Source organism: Hoplias malabaricus, chromosome 17 (assembly GCF_029633855.1).
Source record: "Hoplias malabaricus isolate fHopMal1 chromosome 17, fHopMal1.hap1, whole genome shotgun sequence".
Lineage (NCBI taxonomy): Eukaryota > Metazoa > Chordata > Actinopteri > Characiformes > Erythrinidae > Hoplias > Hoplias malabaricus.
This window is the reverse complement of record NC_089816.1, coordinates 33888753-33912630: the sequence shown is the minus strand read 5'-3', so window position 1 is coordinate 33912630 and position 23878 is coordinate 33888753. Positions and strand designations below refer to the sequence as shown.

At 45.5% G+C, this 23878-nt stretch overlaps 1 protein-coding gene across 1 annotated transcript in view; it reads right to left on the bottom strand.

Annotated features, from left to right (window-relative positions):
* The window catches only part of LOC136673332 (cytosolic carboxypeptidase 4), a gene marked incomplete at its 5' end in the record, with an annotated part of 177911 nt that overhangs the window by 71131 nt on the left and 82902 nt on the right, over window positions 1-23878 (bottom strand). Inside the window, one exon of the mRNA XM_066648733.1 lies at window positions 1491-1620. Within this exon, the coding sequence (XP_066504830.1) occupies window positions 1491-1620 (130 nt within the window). The remainder of the gene's footprint in view (window positions 1-1490; window positions 1621-23878) is intronic.

Sequence of the window (23878 nt, the reverse complement as noted above, 5' to 3'; positions counted from 1 at the left end):
GACACAGGGAGGACACACCACACTCCTCACAGACAGTCACCCGGAGGAAACCCACACAGACACAGGGAGAACACATCACACTCCTCACAGACAGTCACCCGGAGGAAACCCACGCAGACACAGGGAGAACACACCACACTCCTCACAGACAGTCACCCGGAGGAAACCCACACAGACACAGAGAGAACACACCACACTCCTCACAGACAGTCACCCCGAAGAAACCCACGCAGACACAGGGAGAACACACCACACTCTTCACAGACAGTCACCCGGAGGAAACCTACACAGACACAGAGAGAACACACCACACTCCTCACAGACAGTCACCCGGAGGAAACCCACGCAGACACAGGGAGAACACACCACACTCCTCACAGACAGTCACCCGGAGGAAACCCACGCAGACACAGAGAGAACACACCACACTCCTCACAGACAGTCACCCGGAGGAAACCCACGCAGACACACGGAGAACACATCACACTCCTCACAGACAGTCACCCGGAGGAAACCCACGCAGACACAGAGAGAACACACCACACTCTTCACAGACAGTCACCCGGAGGAAACCCACACAGACACAGAGAGAACACACCACACTCCTCACAGACAGTCACCCGGAGGAAACCCACGCAGACACAGGGAGAACACACCACACTCCTCACAGACAGTCACCCGGAGGAAACCCACACAGACACAGAGAGAACACACCACACTCCTCACAGACAGTCACCCGGAGGAAACCCACGCAGACACAGAGAGAACACACCACACTCTTCACAGACAGTCACCCGGAGGAAACCCACACAGACACAGAGAGAACACACCACACTCCTCACAGACAGTCACCCGGAGGAAACCCACGCAGACACAGGGAGAACACACCACACTCCTCACAGACAGTCACCCGGAGGAAACCCACGCAGACACAGGGAGAACACACCACACATCTCACAGACAGTCACCCGGAGGAAACCCACTGATGTAGTTCACTATAGCGGGAGTGAGGAGTTGTGTGAGACAGACACTGTTTGTGTGATGTCAACATTTTCAAAATGCTCAGTTTTTCCATAAAAACGATGCCACAGACAACAGTGATTTAAAAAATCTCCACCTTGGAGACGTTTTTCGAAACGTCTGTTTTCAGTGACCTACAACACCATGTTCATGAGGATAGGCCCTCGGAGGACTCATAAACATCACTACATTTGTTTATTTGATGTTAATTTATAGATAAATAAATTATAGAATACTTCCCTTTAGAGGGCAGTGCTGAGCAATGTTTGTTAATGTCACCTCTGCTTGCCGACTCTGAGCAATGACCTGGAGGTCTTAAAAGCTCCTTTATGAAAATGACAGTTGTAAAAATTGTTTTGTAAATAAAACTACATTAAAGTGAAGTGAATGGATGGGTAGATGATATTACTGTAGCACATCAGATCTCAGCTCTGGATGTAGTTCTGTGTAAAAGTGAAGACAGGTCTCACCAGGGGGGTTCTGCCGGTGCTGTTGAGGTAGTAGAGGAGTCCTTTGGCGTGGTAGATGGTTGGACTAAGGCTGGGATCAGGCTTTAGCCACTGCCTGTTCAGATCATTAGCACTGAGTGAGCACCGGTGGCTGTTTAAGAAGAAAAACACAAGAAGAAAAATGCCGTTTCTGTCGTTTATCATTTCAAACCAAAACTGAACTAAAATATCATAAAACACACTTCTCTAAAACCACTTTACGATTTTATTATTCTCCAGAACTAGAGCCATGAGAAATGTATATCATCCATTTTTAATTTCTTTAATAAGGTTTTGTGTAAATTCCCTAAACCAATTGTTACCATCAGCTGAAACAATGAGTGATCGTAAAAAAAGCATCAGATTCCCATCTGAGAAAACGTACAACACTCTTTTATTCGTTTCATACTTATTAATGATAAACGCAATGCAATTAAAGCTCTGGCCTGTAGAGAGAGCAGTCCATTCAAACCCAGACATGGCAGACAACCATTGACTCAGGAGCTGCAAAATGCTTCAGACTTATAGGCTCAGTAGTAAAGTAAATATATCAGTGCTTCATGCAAATGATATGTAAATGAGGGCAGACAGGGTAGAATCCCCCCCCCCCCCCCCATCTACAGAACCACACGGGAGTTCAGCAGTGTTTCTGAAGCTCGCTGGAGCTGTTTGAGGCTCTGGTTTTGCGAGCTGCTCCTCTCAGTAAAAGAGATTATATTTCGTTAACCACTGCATCTCAGTAGTCAGCGTGTTGATCATTATTTAAGCTTTTGTGTTCAGCTGTAACCATAGCGACTGCGCTTTGATTGGTCGGTCTGATTTAAATGCATTCATAAAACTCAGAAAAGTCCCAGTCCGTCAGCTTCAGACTCTTTGTGAAGGACAGTGTTGATATACGTGCGTTTGTTTTCAAAACTACGGTGGTCTTAATGTTTTGGCTCATTGGTGTTGTTCTCACATTAGTATCCCTTATGCAGGGGTCTTCTAAAGGTCACAGAGACACAGAGCTATCTCTGTACACCACACACACACACACACACACACACACAAGCACATTCAAATGCACTCACTCTTTTCTGCTTTGACACAGTCATACTGGCATTTGCCACACACACACACACAGCCCAATTACAGCACACAGTGCTGAGACATTAGCAGGTTGATGGAGTGCGTTTGAACCTGGCTGTGTGTAATAGCCGCTCTGTCTTCACTCTCTCCCTCTTTGAAGACGCATCCCGCTCTGTTCACTTACGCCGAAGAGTGGAAATACATTCACTTAAAGACCCTGCCGTCATTTTAGAGCAGAGCCAACGCCGTATCCACACATTACTGCTGTGATTCAAATCACTGTCTCATATCCAGACGCTTCACTGTGTGTTTATAGCAAATAAAAACCCCATCAGCTGTCTCCACCGCAGCACCACGGCCGAGCGGAGTGCAGCCCACGATCACCTTCCTCTGCCTGGCCCCATTTAGACACAGACGTAGCTCCGCAAAGTATTACTGATGTACAACACATGCCAGCGACTGCTCTGGTGTTATGGGGGAAATAACTCACACTTTTGTCCTGTTTTGCCTTGTTCTCCTGCTCTGTTTGTTTCCGTTGTCCTGCCAGGTGCTCCTTCAGCACATGGCTCTGTTTATGTTTTTGTTGTGGTTCCTGTTTCCCTCCTTGTCTCCGCCTTTTGCTCCACCCTCTTTTTGTGCCTCCTCTGTGGTCCCGCCCCCTCATTATCTGTCCCAGGTGTTCCTTGTCAGTGCTAGTTTATAAGCCCTGTCCTGAGTGTCAGTGTTTGTCCACCATTTACAGTTGTCGCTTTCTCTGTTTGAATCTACCGGTCTAGGTCTTTGTTTAGTAGACATTCTAGGTTTCTTTGTCTCTGTATCTTGTTGTCTCAGTAGCTCCTTGTTTAGCATTAGCATTAGCTTTAGCTCTCTTTGTTAAGCTTTAGCTCTCTTAGTTTAGGTTTAGCTCTCGTTATGTTCCTGGTTCTCTTTCTAGATATCTAGTCTGTTAGTACTGTCTAGAGTGACCAGACATCCTCTTTTACCCGGACATGTCCTCTTTTTTAGACTTAAAAAAATGTCAGGGTGGAATTTCACAAACATCTGGGATGTTGTTTTTCTACAGCTTACATAGAATTTGGAGAAGTGTTTCGTTCACAAACTAGTCCCGCCCTCCACTACTCCGATTAGTTCGCTTGAGTGAGAAGGGGGCGTGGTGAAGTAGCCTAAAACCCTCTGATTGGACGGTCTGACTGTAGAGCTACCGTTATTGGTCAATAACCTTCTCTGGTAACATTTAATTGGTCAGTCTGCACATCAGTAGTCGTCCAACCCCCCAGAGATGTGTCCTCTTTTTCACCATAGTACTGTTTGTCTTCTTCTAGTCTGTTTGTGTGTCTCTCTCTAGTCTGTTGGCATCTTCTCTGTAACTGTATGGTCTGGTCTTCCTCTACTTGTGCTCGTCTGGTCCGTCTGTAGCTACCTCTGACTCTCTAGTCTGTTTATACTTTCCTGGTATCTGTCTAGTCTGATGCCTTCCTGTGTTCTTACTTTGTTAGTTTTGTTCTATTATCCCTGTTCTTACCGTCTAAGTCCCTTTTAAGTCTCTCTGGTAACTCCTGAGTGTTCAGTTCTGTGTCTAGTGTCTTGTTAGGAAGGTTCTCGTTCTGTTGACTAGTTGTATGTTATTAGTTTATTCCTTGTTTGTCTACTTTGTCTTGTAATAGAACCTACTCTGCGTATCCTGACAGATTACTAAGCATTTCACTATGAATTGTTTGGGAACAACTGCGTGATGTTCACCTCGGCATATTTATGATTTTCTATAATGCAATTGACCTAAATAAAATGATCTAATCATCTATTCGCAATAATTTTAACTGGTCCATAACTAATCAATGAATTTCCTGAGTGATATGTTTGTGAGCATTTAATAATGATGTCTTTAGAGGGCAGTTGTGAGTGAAAGTGTTTATTTATTAATATGAAAAATGTGTGTTTATCTGTAGCAGTGTGAGCTGTGAGGCTGATGGTGAAGAGGAAACTGATTTTAGAAACAGTCTGGAGAAATTATGGTAAACAAAAGCTAGATGTTTTTGTGCGAATCCCTCCTTTCATTTTCCGGCCTGGCATCGGAGTCATTTTCCAATTCATCCCGTTCCCGCCTGTTTATGCCGGAATATTTGCCCTGTAAATATTTGATGAACCGAAAGCTTTGCTGAAAATGACATCAATTACATTTTTCTCCCTCACTCTCCTTCACCGACTCTTTATTTTTAAACGCCGTGTTCTTCATGACAGTAATAATTTAGAAAATCTTTATGGGCCCCACTCCCTGCCGCTGGAGGGAGGCTCTGCATTTCCAACTCTTTTATGGTCCTCCGGAGCCTGAGAGCTCTGCCAAACTATTGCGCATTTAAAGTGTCAACTCCATGATTTCTCCCTCAATCGGCTCCTGACTCTAACCCACCTCACCTACGTCCATTGACCCACTCATCCTCTCACTCATTCATTTACATACATACTCACTCCCAAACGTCCATTCACCCACTCACCCTCTCACTCATTCATTTACATACATACTCACTCCCAAACGTCCATTTACCCACTCATTCTCTCACTCATTCATTTACATACATACTCACTCCCAAACGTCTATTCACCCACTCATTCTCTCACTCATTCATTTATATACATACTCACTCTCAAACGTCCATTCACCCACTCATCCTCTCACTCATTCATTTATATATGTACTCACTCCCAAACGTCCATTCACCCACTCAACCTCTCACTCATTCATTTACATACATACTCACTCCCAAATGTCTATTCACCCACTCACTCTCTCACTCATTCATTTATATACGTACTCACTCCCAAACGTCCATTCACACACTCATCCTCTCACTCATTCATTTATATACATACGCCCAAATGTCCATTCACCCACTCATCCTCTCACTCATTCATTTATATACATACTCACTCCCAAATGTCTATTCACCCACTCACTCTCTCACTCATTCATTTATATACGTACTCACTCCCAAACGTCCATTCACCCACTCATCCTCTCACTCATTCATTTATATACATACGCCCAAACGTCCATTCACCCACTCAACCTCTCACTCATTCATTTATATACATACTCACTCCCAAATATCTATTCACCCACTCACTCTCTCACTCATTCATTTATATACGTACTCACTCCCAAACGTCCATTCACCCACTCATCCTCTCACTCATTCATTTATATACATACTCACTCCCAAATGTCTATTCACCCACTCACTCTCTCACTCATTCATTTATATACGTACTCACTCCCAAACGTCCATTCACCCACTCATCCTCTCACTCGTTCATTTATATACATACGCCCAAACGTCCATTCACCCACTCAACCTCTCACTCATTCATTTATATACATACTCACTCCCAAATGTCTATTCACCCACTCACTCTCTCACTCATTCATTTATATACGTACTCACTCCCAAACGTCCATTCACCCACTCATCCTCTCACTCATTCATTTATATACATACGCCCAAATGTCCATTCACCCACTCATCCTCTCACTCATTCATTTATATACGTACTCACTCCCAAACGTCCATTCATCCACTCATCCTCTCACTCATTCATTTATATACTTACTCACTCCCAAACGTCCATTCACCCACTCATCCTCTCACTCATTCATTTATATACATACTCACTCCCAAACATCCATTCACCCACTCATCCTCTCACTCATTCATTTATATACTTACTCACTCCCAAACGTCCATTCACCCACTCATCCTCTCACTCATTCATTTATATACATACTCATGCCAAATCGTCCATTCACCCACTCATCCTCTCACTCATTCATTTATATACTTACTCACTCCCAAATGTCCATTCACCCACTCATCCTCTCACTCATTCATTTATATACTTACTCACTCCCAAACGTCCATTCGCACACTCAATCTCTCACACTCAATCTCTCACTCATTCATTTATATACTTACTCACTCCCAAACGTCCATTCACCCACTCATCCTCTCACTCATTCATTTATATACATACTCACGCCAAATCGTCCATTCACCCACTCATTCATTTATATACTTACTCACTCCCAAACGTCCATTCACCCACTCATCCTCTCACTCATTTATTTATATACGTTCTCACTCCCAAACGTCCATTCACCCACTCATCCTATCACATACATAAACGCACACACTTAGTCTCTCATTCATTCATTTATATACATACTCGCAAACGTCCATTCACCCACTCATCCTCAAAATGGCCACCATGGTCACCACCCATCTTGAAAAGTTTTCCCCCTCCCATATACTAATATGCCACAAACAGGAAATTAATATCACCAACCATTCCCATTTTATTAAGGTGTATCCATATAAATGGTCCACTCTGTATTCATACTCACTCACTCACTCATTCATTCACTCATTCACTCACACAGTTTTTTGTTTTATCGTATCTGACTTATTTGTTTGTTAAGAAGGCAAAGCAAGTTCATTTATAGAGCACCTTTCACACACAATGGCAATTCAAAGTGCTTTAGAGAAAACTATGGTAAAAGACTTAAAATTTAAAAAGATAAGTGGAACATTTAAAAGCAATTAAAACAGGAATTTAAACAAATAAAAGAAAATACAATGAATTATAATATAAAATACAGAAAATGGGCTGTTCTTGTTTAGTGGCTGTTCTCTCGTGGTTCAGAGCGAGGCGTGTAAACCTTGCAGAGCCTTGCAGAGCGCTCTGAACTGATGACGGAGCTGTGTTCAGTCCCAAACAACAACAACACGCCGATACACCATGAGTAAACACCGCTTAACGTTACCGCCGCCGTTGTTGTGGTTTCCAAAGCCCACTGTTCTCCTTAGAGACGGGGTTTTGAGACGACACATCTGAATCTCTTTTGTTTCTCAGTCCATCTGTCAACTTCACGTCCATCAGAGTCTTCCTCGCATGAGGGAGGTCTGAGCACTAAGGATCTGTGACATCACAACAATGTGGGTGGGTGTTAGTGGCAGTCTTTAGAAAAGATTTGTGCCAAACTTTAGATGAAGGGTCTCTCTCTCTCTCTCTCTCTCTCTCTCTCTCTCTCTCTCTCTCTCTCTCTCTCCCTTCGTCCTCCTCCATCTCTCTCTCCATCTGTCTCAGCCTGTATCTCTCTCTCTCCATCTTCTCTGAAAGCCTCCCGATGCTGTCCCTCGTCCCCAGTCTGGTGGACGGACCCCTGATGGAGATGCCGATGTGTCCTGTGGTGATTAATAGGGATCTTTTGTAATCTGCTTACAATGGATTGGTCACTGTTCGGTCAGAAGGGAATCGATGTCCTGAGGCGCCTGACGCATGGGGCTGCAGGCGATGAACGATGGGAGTCATTTCATAGTACACCCTACAGACCTCACTCATTCACGCACTCACTCTATCACTCACACACTCTGTCACACTCTTGTTTAGTTACTCACACTAACTTTAGTTATCAACACTAACTCATTCATTCATCCACCCTCATTCTTAAACTCTTAGTCTTAGTCACTCACTCACTCACTCACGCTCTCGTTCATTCACTCATTCAGTTGGTTGTTTATTCACTCACTCACAAATTCACCCTGTAACTAATTGCTTCATTCACTCTGTCATGTGTCTGCTGACGCACTCACTCATTTTTTTACCTTGATCTAGCACTCATTACCAACTCATTTCATCCCTCATAACGCCTCACTCATTCACACATTCACTTATTCACTACATCACTCAATTGTTAATGCACCTAATCATGTTCTGACTCATTCATTCAGTCATCCTTTCCATTACCTACTTAATACATAACTCACCTGTCTAACTATTCACTCTCTCACTTGTTCACACACACATTCATCCACACATATTCATGTACTCACCCACTGATCTGTGAGTGTTTGTTCGTTCATTCGCTAAGTCAGTCACATACTTATTTGAGCAATCGCTTATTTATTTGCTTTTTCATTAGTTCAGACTGTCATTCATTCACTCACTCACTCATTCACTCACTCACTCACTCAGCTTCTTACTCATTTACTAATGCACTTAATCACACAGCTACTCAGCGATTAGTGCTGGACCACAAACTCCAATTCAGCTCGTCTCAGAGAGATTTAATGAAGCTCCATCACCCCGGAGAACACAGTTCCACTGCTCCACCGCCCAGTGCTGTGGGGATTCATACCCAGGCTCATGTGCAGCTGCTCCAGAGCTTCCCATTTCATTACATACTGCTCTGTGGTGATTATTAATGCTGAGTCCACAACTGTGTCCACAACCACCGCCATGCTCCTGAAAACCTTAACACATTGATACTGACTTTATTCATGTTTCATTTCACACACACACACACACACACACACACACACACACACACACACACACACATACACACACAACCACACACAACCACACACACACACTGAGTGATTGCTCCACACTGGGGCAGGCAGTTCAATTTGCTCCATGGCAAGGGAAAGCCAGCAGCTGAATAGGTTCTCTCCCAGGTTTAATGGGGTTACATCCTGGTCACAGGTCCCTGCAGCCACCATCATCCGAACAGCAGCATTTAGTCACAAAGAAAATGTACATCAGCTAATTACTTTATCAATAGAATAAGCTGAAAATAAGTTCTACTTTAGCAGACCACTAAACACAAACAGAGAGGATAAAGTCCTCACCACATCCATCTGCTCATCTCCATCTTTCTAATAAAGTGGCCATCACCAAACCAACAGAGAAGAGAAGAGAAATACATGAGAAGAGAAGAGAAATATATGAGAAGAGAAGAGAAGAGAAAAACATGAGAAGAGAAGAGAAGAGAAAAATACGAGAAGAGAAGAGAAGAGAAAAACATGAGAAGAGAAGAGTTAAGAAGAGAACAGAAAATGAAGAGAAGAGAAAAGAAGAGAACAATATGAGAAGAGCAGAAGAAAACGAGAACAAAAAGAAGAAAACATGAAAAGAGAAGACCACAAAATGAGAAGAGAAGAAAAGCGAACAATATGAGAAGAGGAATACATAAGAAGAAAAGAAGAGAAAATAAGAAAACATGAGAAGAGGGAAATGAGAAGAGAATACAAGAGGACAATTTGAGAAGAGGGTAATATGAGAAGAGTCAAGAAGAGCAAAATATGAGAAGAGAAAAGAAGAGATGAGAAAAATAAGAGAAGAAAGAGAAGCAGGTTGTGACTGATGTTTAGAGCACACACAACTTTAGGAGATGAGTAAAGGGATCTGTGTGAGAGAGAGAGAGAAGGGGGGGGGGGTGGTATTGCGTCACTGAGATACTGACATGCGTCATTCAGATAAAAAGCTGAATCCCAGTAAGAGTTAAGAAATCAATCATTTAACAGTGGTGCCACTCAGATGCGTCCAGGATCAGCCCGACCTCCAGACTGTTTCAAAGACTAACTGGTAATTTCAGAACTGGGTCTGACTCTATTAAGACCCCACTGCCTCGACACAGGGTCTGTTGCCTCCGGCTGAGAAACTGCAGAGAGCCGCAGAGTTCACAGACGAACAGAAGAAATTTCAAACATCCCTCGAGCCAAGTGACCACTCCCCCCTGTCCCCCCCACACCACACACACACACACACATGCCAAATACCACTGCCTCAGCAGGACATCAGACTGAACCCTAAATATCCCTGACATGTTTCATTACTCTCTCTAAACTACAGCCTCCAATTATTAGAAACCCCTCTGTTGGACCTCCCACTCTGCTGTTTCTAATAAAGTGGCCATTAAGAGGACACGCAAGGAAGGTGTTTCTAATAAAGTGGCCATTAAGAGGACACACAAGGTAGGTGTTTCTAATAAAGTGGCCGTTAAGAGGACATACAAGGTAGGTGTTTCTAATAAAGTGGCCATTAAGAGGACACGCAAGGTAGGTGTTTCTAATAAAGTGGCCATTAAGAGGACACATGAGGTAGGTGTTTCTAATAAAGTGGCCGTTAAGAGGACACGCAAGGTAGGTGTTTCTAATAAAGTGGCCATTAAGAGGACACGCAAGGTAGGTGTTTCTAATAAAGTGGCCATTAAGAGGACACGTGAGGTAGGTGTTTCTAATAAAGTGCCCATTAAAAGGACACACAAGGTAGGTGTTTCTAATAAAGTGGCCATTAAGAAGACACACGAGGTAGGTGTTTCTAATAAAGTGGCCATTAAGAAGACACGCGAGGTAGGTGTTTCTAATAAAGTGGCCATTAAGAGGACACACAAGGTAGGTGTTTCTAATAAAGTGGCCATTAAGAGGACACAGAAGGTAGGTGTTTCTAATAAAGTGGCCATTAAGAGGACACAGAAGGTAGGTGTTTCTAATAAAGTGGCCATTAAGAGGACACACAAGGTGGGTGTTTTGGTAAAACTTTCTAGGAAACCCATATTAATATAAGCCTTTGTAAACATGGTTATAACTCTTTATAATGTGGTAATAATGCATGTTTATAAACTCTAATAATGACTCTTAGAATGAGTTACAGTGAGGGGACACTGGCGCTTCATGTTAATAATAAAGTGTCTGGTGAGTAAATGTAGGCTGGTGTTTCTAGACCAATCACAGGCCAGAGTGGGGACAAGGTGGGGGTTTCTAATACCGTGGATTGTGGTCATGTGACTCATTTTTAAATCGGGACGTGGAAAAGTGGAGAGGGTCCGATTAAATTGGTCCGAATGTCGACCAGCGACAGAGGACAGAGTTTCACTTACCGCTTTAATCAGCAGCTTGTGGGAGAGTCGTTACTGATGGAGGGTCTAATATGTCAGTCGCTGAAATAGCTCGGTGTGTGTGTGTGTGTGTGTGTGTGTGTGTGTTTATATGATCCTCCAGCTCTCACATGTCTTCCTGTGCCACTCTCAGAAATAACCGCCCAGCCCTAATAGTCTGTGTTTAATGACTGTGAAATGAGTGTGTCTTTGTCTAATTAGTACAGAGAGATGTGTCCTTTTAATTTATGCAAATATGTCATTTATGCAAATTTCTAACACTGTATGATATACTCTTACCTACTGAAATAGGCCAAGAACGATGTAAACCGATCGGCCGTGACTTTAAAACGACCTCCTCGTTTCTACACTCGCTGTCCACACACAAGCACTTTGTAGTTCGCAGTTACAGACTGTACTCCATCTGTGGCTCTGCATACTTCCCTGAGAACAGATCAGACAATCATCTGGTGGAATGAAAACAACAGGGACCTGCTCATAAATCTGCGCTGCCCATTACAGCTGTCTGACAAACACAGCTGGAGGAGCGCCAACCAGCGCCAAGGTTACCAGAGCCACCACGGCAACCCTCTGAAAGCTGGGGGCTGGATGAGGAGCTCCAGGGGGAAACCACTCAGAGTTTGGAGGGGATTGAACAGTGGAACAGTGGGAATACACGCTTCAACACTCACTGGCCACTTTATCAGAAACACCCCCCTCTACTGACACTCACTGGCCACTTTATCAGAAACACCCCCCCTCTACTGACACTCACTGGCCACTTTATCAGAAACACCCCCCCTCTACTGACACTCACTGGCCACTTTATCAGAAACACCCCCCTCTACTGACACTCACTGGCCACTTTATCAGAAACACCCCCCCTCTACTGACACTCACTGGCCACTTTATCAGAAACACCCCCCCCCTCTCTACTGACACTCACTGGCCACTTTATCAGAAACACCCCCCTCTACTGACACTCACTGGCCACTTTATCAGAAACACCCCCCTCTACTGACACTCACTGGCCACTTTATCAGAAACACCCCCCTCTACTGACACTCACTGGCCACTTTATCAGAAACACCCCCCTCTACTGACACTCACTGGCCACTTTATCAGAAACACCCCCCCCCCTCTCTACTGACACTCACTGGCCACTTTATCAGAAACACCCCCCTCTACTGACACTCACTGGCCACTTTATCAGAAACATTATAGAACTTCCTGTGGTTGTGCGGTTGTATTTTATTGGTCTGTGTTTCTGCCCTCATTTATTCAGGCATTGTTTCCTCCAGCGAGGGTCCGTGGTGTTAATGTGGACCACCGCACACACTCCGGAGGTGGGGGATGATTGATGGAGAGGGCTGTAGGAGCATGAGTCCGTTTAGAGGAACGCTGCCGGTGGGGAATAAGGTGTGACCCCAAAACACGTGGCCAACGTGGACTCATACATATTCACACAGCGTCTCACAAACACACACACACACACACACACACACACACAAACACACACACAGTAAAACACTTCTCACCTGAGAGCCTCTCTCTGTTTCCATCAGCCTGACTGACATACATCCTGGCAAGCTGCTGAACACACGCGCACACACATACACACACACACCCATAAGCAAACAAACAACATTTGGTTTTCATGCATTGTAGGGACTTTACATACACTTACATTCATTTCTTGGAGTCTATAACCTTAACCCTGTCTACAACTGGGAATTATCCACAAGTGTGTGACTGGATGGGTGTGTGACAGGATGAGTGAGTGAAACTCTCCACAGGTGTGTGTGTGTGTTTGTGACTGGGTGAGAGTATGAAAATGTCCACAAGTGTGTGTGAGTGACTGGGTGAGTGTGTGTGTGTGTGTGAATGGGTGAGTGTGTGATACCCTTCCTTGTGCCCACTGATTCCAGGTAAGTTGTGGACACACTGTGTAAGAGTTGACTGAATCTCAGCCATCATTTTACATTGAGGGAATTTTATTTTATCGCAGGTCAAATATGTCACTTGTAACTTTTTAATAGCGGTGGCTATTAATGTAGGTTTATAGTAAAATATTAACACTGAAGGCATTGAGCGTTAAAGCGGAGGAGGCTGAAAGACACAGCGCTCACTGCGAGTAATAAAACACTGCCTCTTATTACCACATCTTCTTCTTAGAAGAGAAAAGAGAGTCACTGTCACATAGAATCAGCAGCAGACATCCATCCAGCTCCTCTTCTGGGTAGTGGCACCGTACTCCAGCGTCAACATGGAGGAGTGGTTATTGCATTAGAGCTTTCATTTCTTACCGAGGTGACAATGACTCCACTAAAGAAGACGAAGTGGACAAGCTCAGGTACAAGCTTCAACTCTGAGCTCGAAAAGAGGAAACGGTAGCACTTTACGAAGCCTCTGTGTCTGTAACTGGGTAATAAAAACAAAATGTCTCATTCCCGTATGCTAGGCTTTCTCTCTCTCTCTCTCTGCTCACGACAGAGAAAAGGCATCTGTTGTTTCTTTAGACAATGGAAAGACTCCACACATTCTAAAGCACAATCTTGCTCTATTCCTGCTCCATAGGGGGGTAACACTGACTTATTTTTGCTGTTTCAGATAATTTAAGGTGGAAATATCTCCAAACTCGGGAGACGGCTAACTGCGTTAGCGACAGTGCTACAAACCTAAACAGCTCCAGTTACACAGGAGTTTGTGTGGGAATTCAAACAGTGAATAAACACTTTAGCTACGTAGAAAACAACAGTGGTTTATCTTCCCAAACACACCGTTCCACCTTAAAAAATGCAGAGATCTTTAAACTATGTGTAAACTACACCGGTAAAACCCAATAATAACGGTTATAATGAACTGTGGTGTATATATTGGTGCTGGTGTACTGCTGCCGTAGGTTTAGATGTTGATTCCAGATTGCTGTGAGGATTTGTTGGTATCTTAAGTGCCATCCCAGTGCTCCATCGATCCAAAGAATGCAGTACCACAGCTCCACCACATTATCACCCCATCACAGGCTCAGTGTCGGCTCACGGTGTTTTTGGACGTGTGGCGTACGCTGTGTAATCATTTTACATCACTCTCAACAGTGTGAATGTTTGACCTTGGTCCCGACCGGTGTTTGGTCCACTCTTATTTACGGCCCACACACAGGAGATGGGCGTGACACCGCAGAATGAAGTCTGAACTCTCTGGAAAATCACACACGGAGAGCAGAAGTCTGAGCTATCATTCAGAAGGTGACAGTTTAATCTGATGTTTTCAGCTGCCGCTGCGTTTCATCTGGTCGTCTGATCACAGCCTCACCCTGGCAGCAGCTCTTTCCTCACACACACACACTGCTCAATCACCTTAACATCTCTTAACTGGTCCGATCCTTAATAAAACCTTTCTGATTTCATGAGCCTGATCTACTCAGGTGGATCATTCTCAGCGCTGCAGTGACACTGACGTGGTGGTGGTGTGTTAGTGTGTGTTGTGCTGGTGTAGAGTGAATCAGACACAGCAGTGCTGCTGGAGTTTTTAAACCCCTCAGTGTCTGGACCGAGAACAGTCCACCGACCAAAAACATCCAGCCGACAGCGTCCTGTGTCACTGATGAAGGACTAGAGGACGAGCGACACACACTGTGCAGCGACAGATGAGCTACTGTCTCTGACTCTACATCTACAAGGTGGACCAACGAGGGAGGAGTGTCTCACAGAGTGGACAGAGAGTGGACACAGGTTCTCCTTCTCCAGACGCCCCTCGGTTTTAGCTGTCGGGTTGAGCTTGGCACCAAGTAGCTCCACAATGACAGTGGTGTGGTTCTCTTTTATTTTCTGTGAATTAACAAAGCAACAAAAACATTCAGCGCCACGACGCCTCTCCAAGTCAACGTCACGGCTGTTTATTTAAGGTAACGTTAGGTTTCAAGTCCATCATGAGTTACACACACAACCCCCTCAGACCTGAGCAAGATCCAACACTCACTCCACAACGACCACACAATACAGTCATCTTTCCATTCCACCTTAAATGCTGCACAATTTAAGGTGGAATGAGACAGTGGGGAATTAAGAGCTGACTCCAGCCTCGTGCGGTGGTGTGAAGTGAGTGTGTGTTATATACAGTTGTGTTGGTGTTGTGTCTGCGCTGGGGACACTTTTAAAATATCGACAAGAAAATCAATTAAATTCCAACAAGACATTTTTCTGTACAGGAATCTACCTCAGTCTGGTCCTGAACGGGAACGGCAGCATCTCTACCTCATTTCCAAGTGGTTATCACTTGGAAATGATTTTGAGCGACTGTAAGCAACACAATCCAGGCTTTGTTGTCATCTCAGAGAGCTCCCTGTGTATAAAGCTACTTCCTGCCTCTATCTGCAGCTCACACAATAACGTGATGTCATCTTCCTTTGTCTGGTTCTTTATTAAAACTTAGTCAATTAGAAACTTAGCCAAATACTGAAGAGCATTCTGCAGCTCATGAGCCAATGGTTGTCCCGATACACAGCATTTAGGGTCAAGCAGTGAGTGCAAAGCCCATTTCCACTGACTTACCAGTCTAAGGATTTATAAAATGTCATTTTAAAATGAAAACATTTTCACCTAAAATCCCATTTGTAAATGAAGCAACCCGACAGGGCCCTGACCTCTAGTTTGAGCACCGTATTTATATAAGAGCCACATTTCTGAAGGCAGCACTGTATTTCCAGAGCGAACTGGAATAGCAGGCAGCTGCTCATCTCAATTCAGGGACAGAGTGACTGGACGGAGCCGATAAGAGCTTTTAGACCTTTAGAGAAGCCCTGGCCATGAAGCTGTAGAGATAAGGCCGACCAGAGCCTCTCCACAGCCCTGACCTCATTGTGAAGGGAGTGCCCCGGCTCTTCTCACTGATGGAGGAGAATCACTCGCTGGAATAGTGTTCAAACCCAAAGGGACGTCCCCGTCCATGACCTGCTGAGCGCTGCTTAAACTCGGCCTGACTGACAAACAAACGGCCACACGATAAGGTCTTGATTAATAACAATATAAATGCATGACTTCAGGGGAAATCCATTGCTTTGTGCTTAATTTACCTGGTAGGAAGATTGTGTGAAACTGTCCACAGGGGTGTGTGTGTGTGTGTGTGTGTGTGTGTGTGTGTGTGTGTGTGAGTGAATCCGTTAAACTGTCCACAGGCGTGAGTGTGTGACTCGGTGAGTGTTTGAAACTGTCCACAGGTGTGTGTGAGTGACTGGGTGAGTGTGTGAAACTGTCCACAGATGTGAGTGTGTGAGTGACTGGGTGAGTGTGTGAAACTGTCCACAGGTGTGAGTGTGTAAGTGACTGGGTGAGTGTGTGAAACTGTCCACAAGTGTGAGTGTGTAAGTGACTGGGTGAGTGTGTGAAACTGTCCACAGGCATGAGTGTGTGACTCAGTGAGTGTTTGAAACTGTCCACAGGTGTGTGTGAGTGACTGGGTGAGTGTGTGAAACTGTCCAGAGGTGTGAGTGTGTGAGTGACTGTGAGTGTGTGAAACTGTCCACAGGCATGAGTGTGTGACTCGGTGAGTGTTTGAAACTGTCCACAGGTGTGTGTGAGTGACTGGGTGAGTGTGTGAAACTGTCCAGAGGTGTGTGTGAGTGACTGGGTGAGTGTGTGAAACTGTCCAGAGGTGTGAGTGTGTGAGTGACTGGGTGAATGTGTGAAACTGTCCACAGGCATGAGTGTGTGACTCGGTGAGTGTTTGAAACTGTCCACAGGTGTGTGTGAGTGACTGGGTGAGTGTGTGAAACTGTCCACAGGTGTGAGTGTGTGAGTAACTGGGTGAGTGTGTGAAACTGTCCACAGGCATGAGTGTGTGACTCGGTGAGTGTTTGAAACTGTCCACAGGTGTGAGTGAGTGACTGGGTGAGTGTGTGAAACTGTCCAGAGGTGTGAGTGTGTGAGTGACTGGGTGAATGTGTGAAACTGTCCACAGGCATGAGTGTGTGACTCGGTGAGTGTTTGAAACTGTCCACAGGTGTGTGTGAGTGACTGGGTGAGTGTGTGAAACTGTCCACAGGTGTGAGTGTGTGAGTAACTGGGTGAGTGTGTGAAACTGTCCACAGGTGTGAGTGTGTAAGTGACTGGGTGAGTGTGTGAGTGACTGGGTGAGTGTGTGAAACTGTCCACAGGTGTGAGTGTGTGAGTAACTGGGTGAGTGTGTGAAACTGTCCACAGGTGTGAGTGTGTGAGTGACTGGGTGAACGCGTGAAACTGTCCACAGGTGTGAGTGACTGGGTGAATGTGTGAAACTGTCCACAGGCATGAGTGTGTGACTGGGTGAGTGTTTGAAACTGTCCACAGGTGTGAGTGTGTGAGTGACTGGGTGAACGCGTGAAACTGTCCACAGATGTGAGTGTGTGAGTGACTGGGTGAGTGTGTGAAACTGTCCACAGATGTGAGTGTGTGAGTGACTGGGTGAATGTGTGAAACTGTCCACAGGTGTGAGTATGTGAGTGACTGGGTGAATGTGTAAAACTGTCCACAGGTGTGAGTGTGTGAGTGACAGGGTGAGTGTGTGAAACTGTCCACAGGTGAGAGTGTGTGAGTGTGTGAGTGACTGGGTGAATGTTGGACTGTGCCCAGTTTGCATTTCACCCAGTCTTTCTGTGTAAGCTCCAGCCCAACCCTGACCTTGATCAACATGAAGTAGTTACAAAAATGAATAAACAAATTAATCCATTAACGAAGAACAGACAGTAAGTGAAATACAATTAATGTACTGTGTATTTGGACCAAAACATGCCAAACAAACAAGGATAAACACCACAGTAACAGAGCCTCAGTGAGCTGTGAGTGAGAAATAATTAATAACAAATATTACGGTCGCTGCATTTTTATTATTAATAACTGCCACTTCCAAAGTTAATTCCCAAACAAATGGAAGTGGAAGCCCATGTGATCAGGACTGAATCCAGCTCTTATTCCCTGGCCCTCAGTGTGGCATTTTAATAGCACCCTCACACACATCTCTTCTGGGAAACACAGAGCCATGTCTAATGCCCCCTCTATGGGTATATGAGGTAAGGAGAAGTAATTAGTTTAAGGGCAATTATGTGTCTCCTGGGCTTTGAAGCAGAGAAAAGCAAGGTCAGAGTGAGGTGAGCGCTGTAATGCAAAAGACTCAAGACTGAAAGGGTGATGTCTTCTGGGGACGTCTCCACAAGTTGGACCTGGTGATTGCTTTGGGTCCATTTGCATGTGGCATTCACCCTTCTGCTGCAATATATAGCCTCACCTGGATGTACCAGAACACACACACTCCACCAGAACATCCCTCCAGAACTTCTCTCTACTGGACTCTGGTGTCATCTCTAAGGGGAACAACAAGCTTTTTTTTAACGTTAAGCGGTGTTTACTCATGGTGTATTGGCGTGTTGTTGTTGTTTGGGACTGAACACAGCTCCGTCATCAGTTCAGACAGATCAGTAGAGTTTGTTCCTTCCTTGTTGCAGCGTCCAGCTCTCGCTGGATTCTTTCGTCGGCCACCGATCCAAGGAGCGTTTGAACCTCCTCAAAAGACCACGGCGTCATTTTACGAGCTGCCGTCGTGAGTCGGATAAAAACAAACGTGATCTCTGCTGCAGCTGGAGATTTTACAGATGGAGAGTTGGTGCTGGTCGTCTGCGTTGCGTGGCGTAGAGTGACGACTCTCTCTGGACGATCAGCGCTCTGCAAGGTTTACACACCACGGTTTAGTCCCTACTCGACTCGCTCTGAACCACGAGAGAACAGCCACTAAACAAGAACCTGCTTCCAGAACCAGGACCTGATTCACCTGGTGGAGAAGAAAGAAAGTCTGAATAGAGCTGAGTCAGGTAGAGTAGGGACTATGCAGCGCAAGAGCATCAAATGCATTGAAACATGGCTCCTCACTGCTGTGCGCTCGGGGTCGGGGTGAACAGTGAGCGGCTCATTATCATTTAAAGGAACAGGTGCTGAAAGCGGGCGTTCTGAACAGGGGCTGTTTACACAGAGGCTCGTGGGGTTTGGACCAAAGCAGGTCACAGACGCTTCATTAAGAAACACAAGACAGAGTGCTGACTGCTCCCTTTAATTTCAGAAGACATTTTGGAAGAATAGATGTCCAACTTTTAGTCTATAGTCTCTTCATTTTCTAAATTCCTCCAGATGCAGTTTCTCTGCAGTGAGCAGAAAGAGAAGGCCTTGCCTTTAAAGCAAGTCTGAGGTCATATTTTCCTATAAACACTCTACAACTTGTGTCTAAACTCTGTGAAATGAGAACTCCACTGTCCTCCCGTTTGCATTATTTTGTCCAGAACCCAGAGGTCATTACCAAGGAGAGTCTAATGGGGCTTACAGCCACTGACTATTGAGTAAGCGTGGGCTAGGCCCTGTGTCGTCTCATTGTAACGAGCAGCTGCATTTCCATTTCACTTTCTCTTCCTCCGTTATATAAGACCACCGCATGCATTCGCACTCTTTATCCTCAGCCAGGCTCTGATTATCCGACTCACCCGGGACCTCTGCTGTATAATTGGCCTGGGAGGGCTTGCTTTGCCTTTGTAAAATAGTAAAATGAATTCAAATGTGCTGTGGACAGGGCAGAGAGAGGCGGGGTCTGGGGATCTGCAGTGGTGGAAGGTAATTGAGCAAAATACAACGCTTTGAGCAACAAACACAGACCTTCGTTACAGGACGCTTTGGTCCTCTTTCTGCTACATTACAGTTGAAAGCAGCCAGAAACAAATTTGCGGTTTAGAGCGGTGTGTAAAAGTCGGCACGGGTTTCAGAGCCGAGGTTAGATCTGACATTCACTCCTTCATTCATCTTCTGTAACTGCTTCATCCTGAACAGGGACAGTGTGAGTACAGAGTCCACCCAGAATCATTAAACACACCCGGGACACACTCACTCCTGTCATACACTCACCCAGTCACTCTCTCACACACACACACAGACTCACCCAGTCAATCACACACTCACCTCGTCACTCTCACGCACACACACACTCACCTCGTCACTCTCACACACACACACACACTCATCCAGTCACTTACACACTCACCCAGTCACTCTCACGCACACACACACACACATACACACACAGTCACTCACACACTCACCTTGTCACTCTCACGCACACACACACACTCACCCAGTCAATCACATATTCACCCAGTCACTCTCATGCACACACACACTCACCCAGTCACTCACACACTCTCCCAGTCAATCACACACTCACAACCAATCACTCATACACTCACCCAATCACTCTCACGCACACACACAGACTCACCCAGTCACTCACACACACACCCAATCACTCTCACGCACACACACAGACTCACCCAGTCACTCACACACTCACCCAATCACTCTCACGCACACACACACTCACCCAGTCAATCACATATTCACCCAGTCACTCTCACACTCACCCAGTCACTCACACACTCACCCCGTCACTCTCATGCACACACACACACTCACTCAGTCACTCACACACTCACCTCATCACTCTCACACACAACCAATCACTCTCACACTCACCCAGTCACTCTCTCACACACACACACTAACCCAGTCACTCACACACTCATCCCGTCACTCTCATGCACACACACACACACTCACCCAGTCACTCACACACTCATCCCATCACTCTCACGCACACACACACACTCACCCAGTCACTCACACACTCACCCTGTCACTCTCACGCACACACACTCACCCAGTCACTCACACACTCACCCAGTCACTCTCACGCACAGACACACACTCACCCAGTCACTCACACACTTACCCAGTCACTCACTCAGTCACTCACACACTCACCCAGTCACTCACACGCTCACCCAGTCACTCACACGCTCACCCAGTCACTCACACGCTCACCCAGTCACTCTCACGCACACACACACACACACTCAGCCAGTCACTCACACACTCACCCAGTCACTCTCTCTCGCGCGCACGCACGCACGCACGCGCACACACACACACACACACACACAGTCACTCACACCATTGGGCAGTTTCACACATACACCCAGTCACTCACACACACACACACTCAGTCACTCACCCAGTCATATACACACACACAGTCTCTCTCTCTCTCTCTCTCTCTCTCTCACACACACACACACACACACACACACACACACACACACACACACACACACACACACACAGTCACTCACTCACTCCTTGTGTTGAAAGGCTGGCAGGAGCAGGTGGTGCGTATGTGGGAGAACAGTGTGTGGTATGAGAGCCTCTGAGAGCAGAGATGTTGGGTGGGGTGCAGTGTTTTAATGGAGAGTGGTGGATTTATGACCCGGGGTGTGAGATTACATCCTCGTCCTGACCCGGCATGGCCCGAACCATCAGCGTCCCGCAGGGGACTGGCTTCTAACGCGATGGATGGAGCCGCCAGCTCAGTGCTAATCTAGCAGCTAGCAGCCTCCTCCAGCTGGAGATAGACAGATAGACACTGCCAGCTCTCAGAGGACTGAGATTAGGAACCCCCCCCCCCTTCACACACACACACACACACACACACACACACACCATCATCTCACATCACTACATGTCCAATTGTTTGTGGAGGCCACTTGAAATAATTTACCCTAAATTGCACAGTTTGGAGCAGCTGCACATGAGCCGAAGATCACCATGCCCGATCAGTCAGTGTCACTGCTGGACAGAGAACAGTCCTCCGAGCCAGCAGGGGGCAGCTTCCTGTGTCACTGATGAAGGACTAGAGGACGAGCGACACACACTGTGCAGCGACAGATGAGCTACTGTCTCTGACTCTACATCTACAAGGTGGACCAACGAGGGAGGAGTGTCTCACAGAGTGGACAGAGAGTGGACACAGGGTTTAAAAACTCCAGCAGCACTGCTGTGTCTGATCCACTCTACACCAGCACAACACACACTAACACACCACCACCACGTCAGTGTCACTTCAAAACACTGAGAGAGGATGTGAGAGGGAGAGAAATTGGAGAAAATATGAATAAAACCAACTTCCAAGAAGTTAATCCTAATCCATCTCTCCAGTGTGAAGAGTCTGGTGCTGCTCTCTATCTCCTCTCTGTTGTTTTCTCTTTCCCCTCCTTCCAGTGACAAACTACACCCCGTCCAACTTCTCTAAGATGGAGCCAAAGATGGCCTTCTGTGAGATTTTGACTTTCTCCTTCACTCCGCTCTGATTCTGGAGGTGTGCAACTCTGAGAATTCAACTTTCTCAGAGAGATATGGAGCGCGGTACATTCATAACAGCAGCCCAAACACCCATGACTTATCGTCCACATCTGCACTGTGCTCAAATCCTGTCTGGATGCAGAACGAATGAATCCTCCAGAGGGGTGTGTGTGTGTGTGTGTGTGTGTGTGTGTGTGTGGTAAACAGAGCAGCCTGGTGATCAGTATGCGACACTATGACCTTCATGTTCCCACTGGAAGAACCTGAGCCTCAGAGGCCGAACTGTCTGAACTGATGTAGCCACACTATGTTCTTCCCCAGCTTCTGCTCTTTTTGGCACTCGTAGAACTCTAATTCATTCATTCATTAATACATCCCACCATCCATCCATTCAATTATTCATTTGTTCATTCATATATCCAGATACATACTTACATCCACTCATCCATTCATTCCTCAGTTAATCCATCCATCCCACCAGCTATTTTCCAAACATCTATTCATTCAAACATCTTCTGTAAGCACTCAGTTGTCATTCATTCATTCATTTATTCATACATTTATTTATTTATTCATTCATTCATTCATTCATTCATTCATTCAATCATCTGTATTTCATCATTCATTCATGTATTCATTCATTTACACATACTTAGATTCACTTATCCATTCATTAATCAATTAAAGCGTTCAGCTGTCCATCAGTTTATCTACCAACACCCAATCTTTCATTCAGTCAAGTTTTGTAAATAATTTGTTTGATGTTCATCCATTAACTCATCCATTCATTCACCTGCAGACATAATGATTTACTCATTCATTCATCTCCTGTAACATTTCCTCCCTCGTTCATCTATTCTTTCAATTGCTCATCTTCTGTAAGCCCTTCATCATTCATTCATTCATTCAGCTTATACAAATGTTTCATCTTTCATTCATCCATTCATTCATCTTCTGTAACAACTTCATTCTGATCAGTGAGGGTGATGTGTCTGGAGCCTTTCTGGAATCACTGAGTGTAAGGCATTGATCAGTACAGGAGAGAGAGCAGGGTTCAGTTCCCCGCTCAGGTAGAAACATCACATTAGAACAAACACAGTCCTTGGGTAAGACTCCAAACTTTGGATTATCCTCAATCTGCAGGAAAGGTGAACACATGACTGTGAGTGTTTTTATTGTGTGTGCTGCAAGGCGGGGGGCAGTGGTGGACAGGGTTTTGGGGGGTCAGTGGTGGTGAGGCTTTGAGGGGACAGTGGTGGACGGGGCTTTGAAGTTTCAGTGGTGGACGGGGCTTTGAGGGGACAGTGGTGGACGGGGCTTTGAGGGGTCAGTGGTGGGCAGGGCTTTGAGGTTTCAGTGGTGGACGGGGCTTTGAGGGGTCAGTGGTGGGA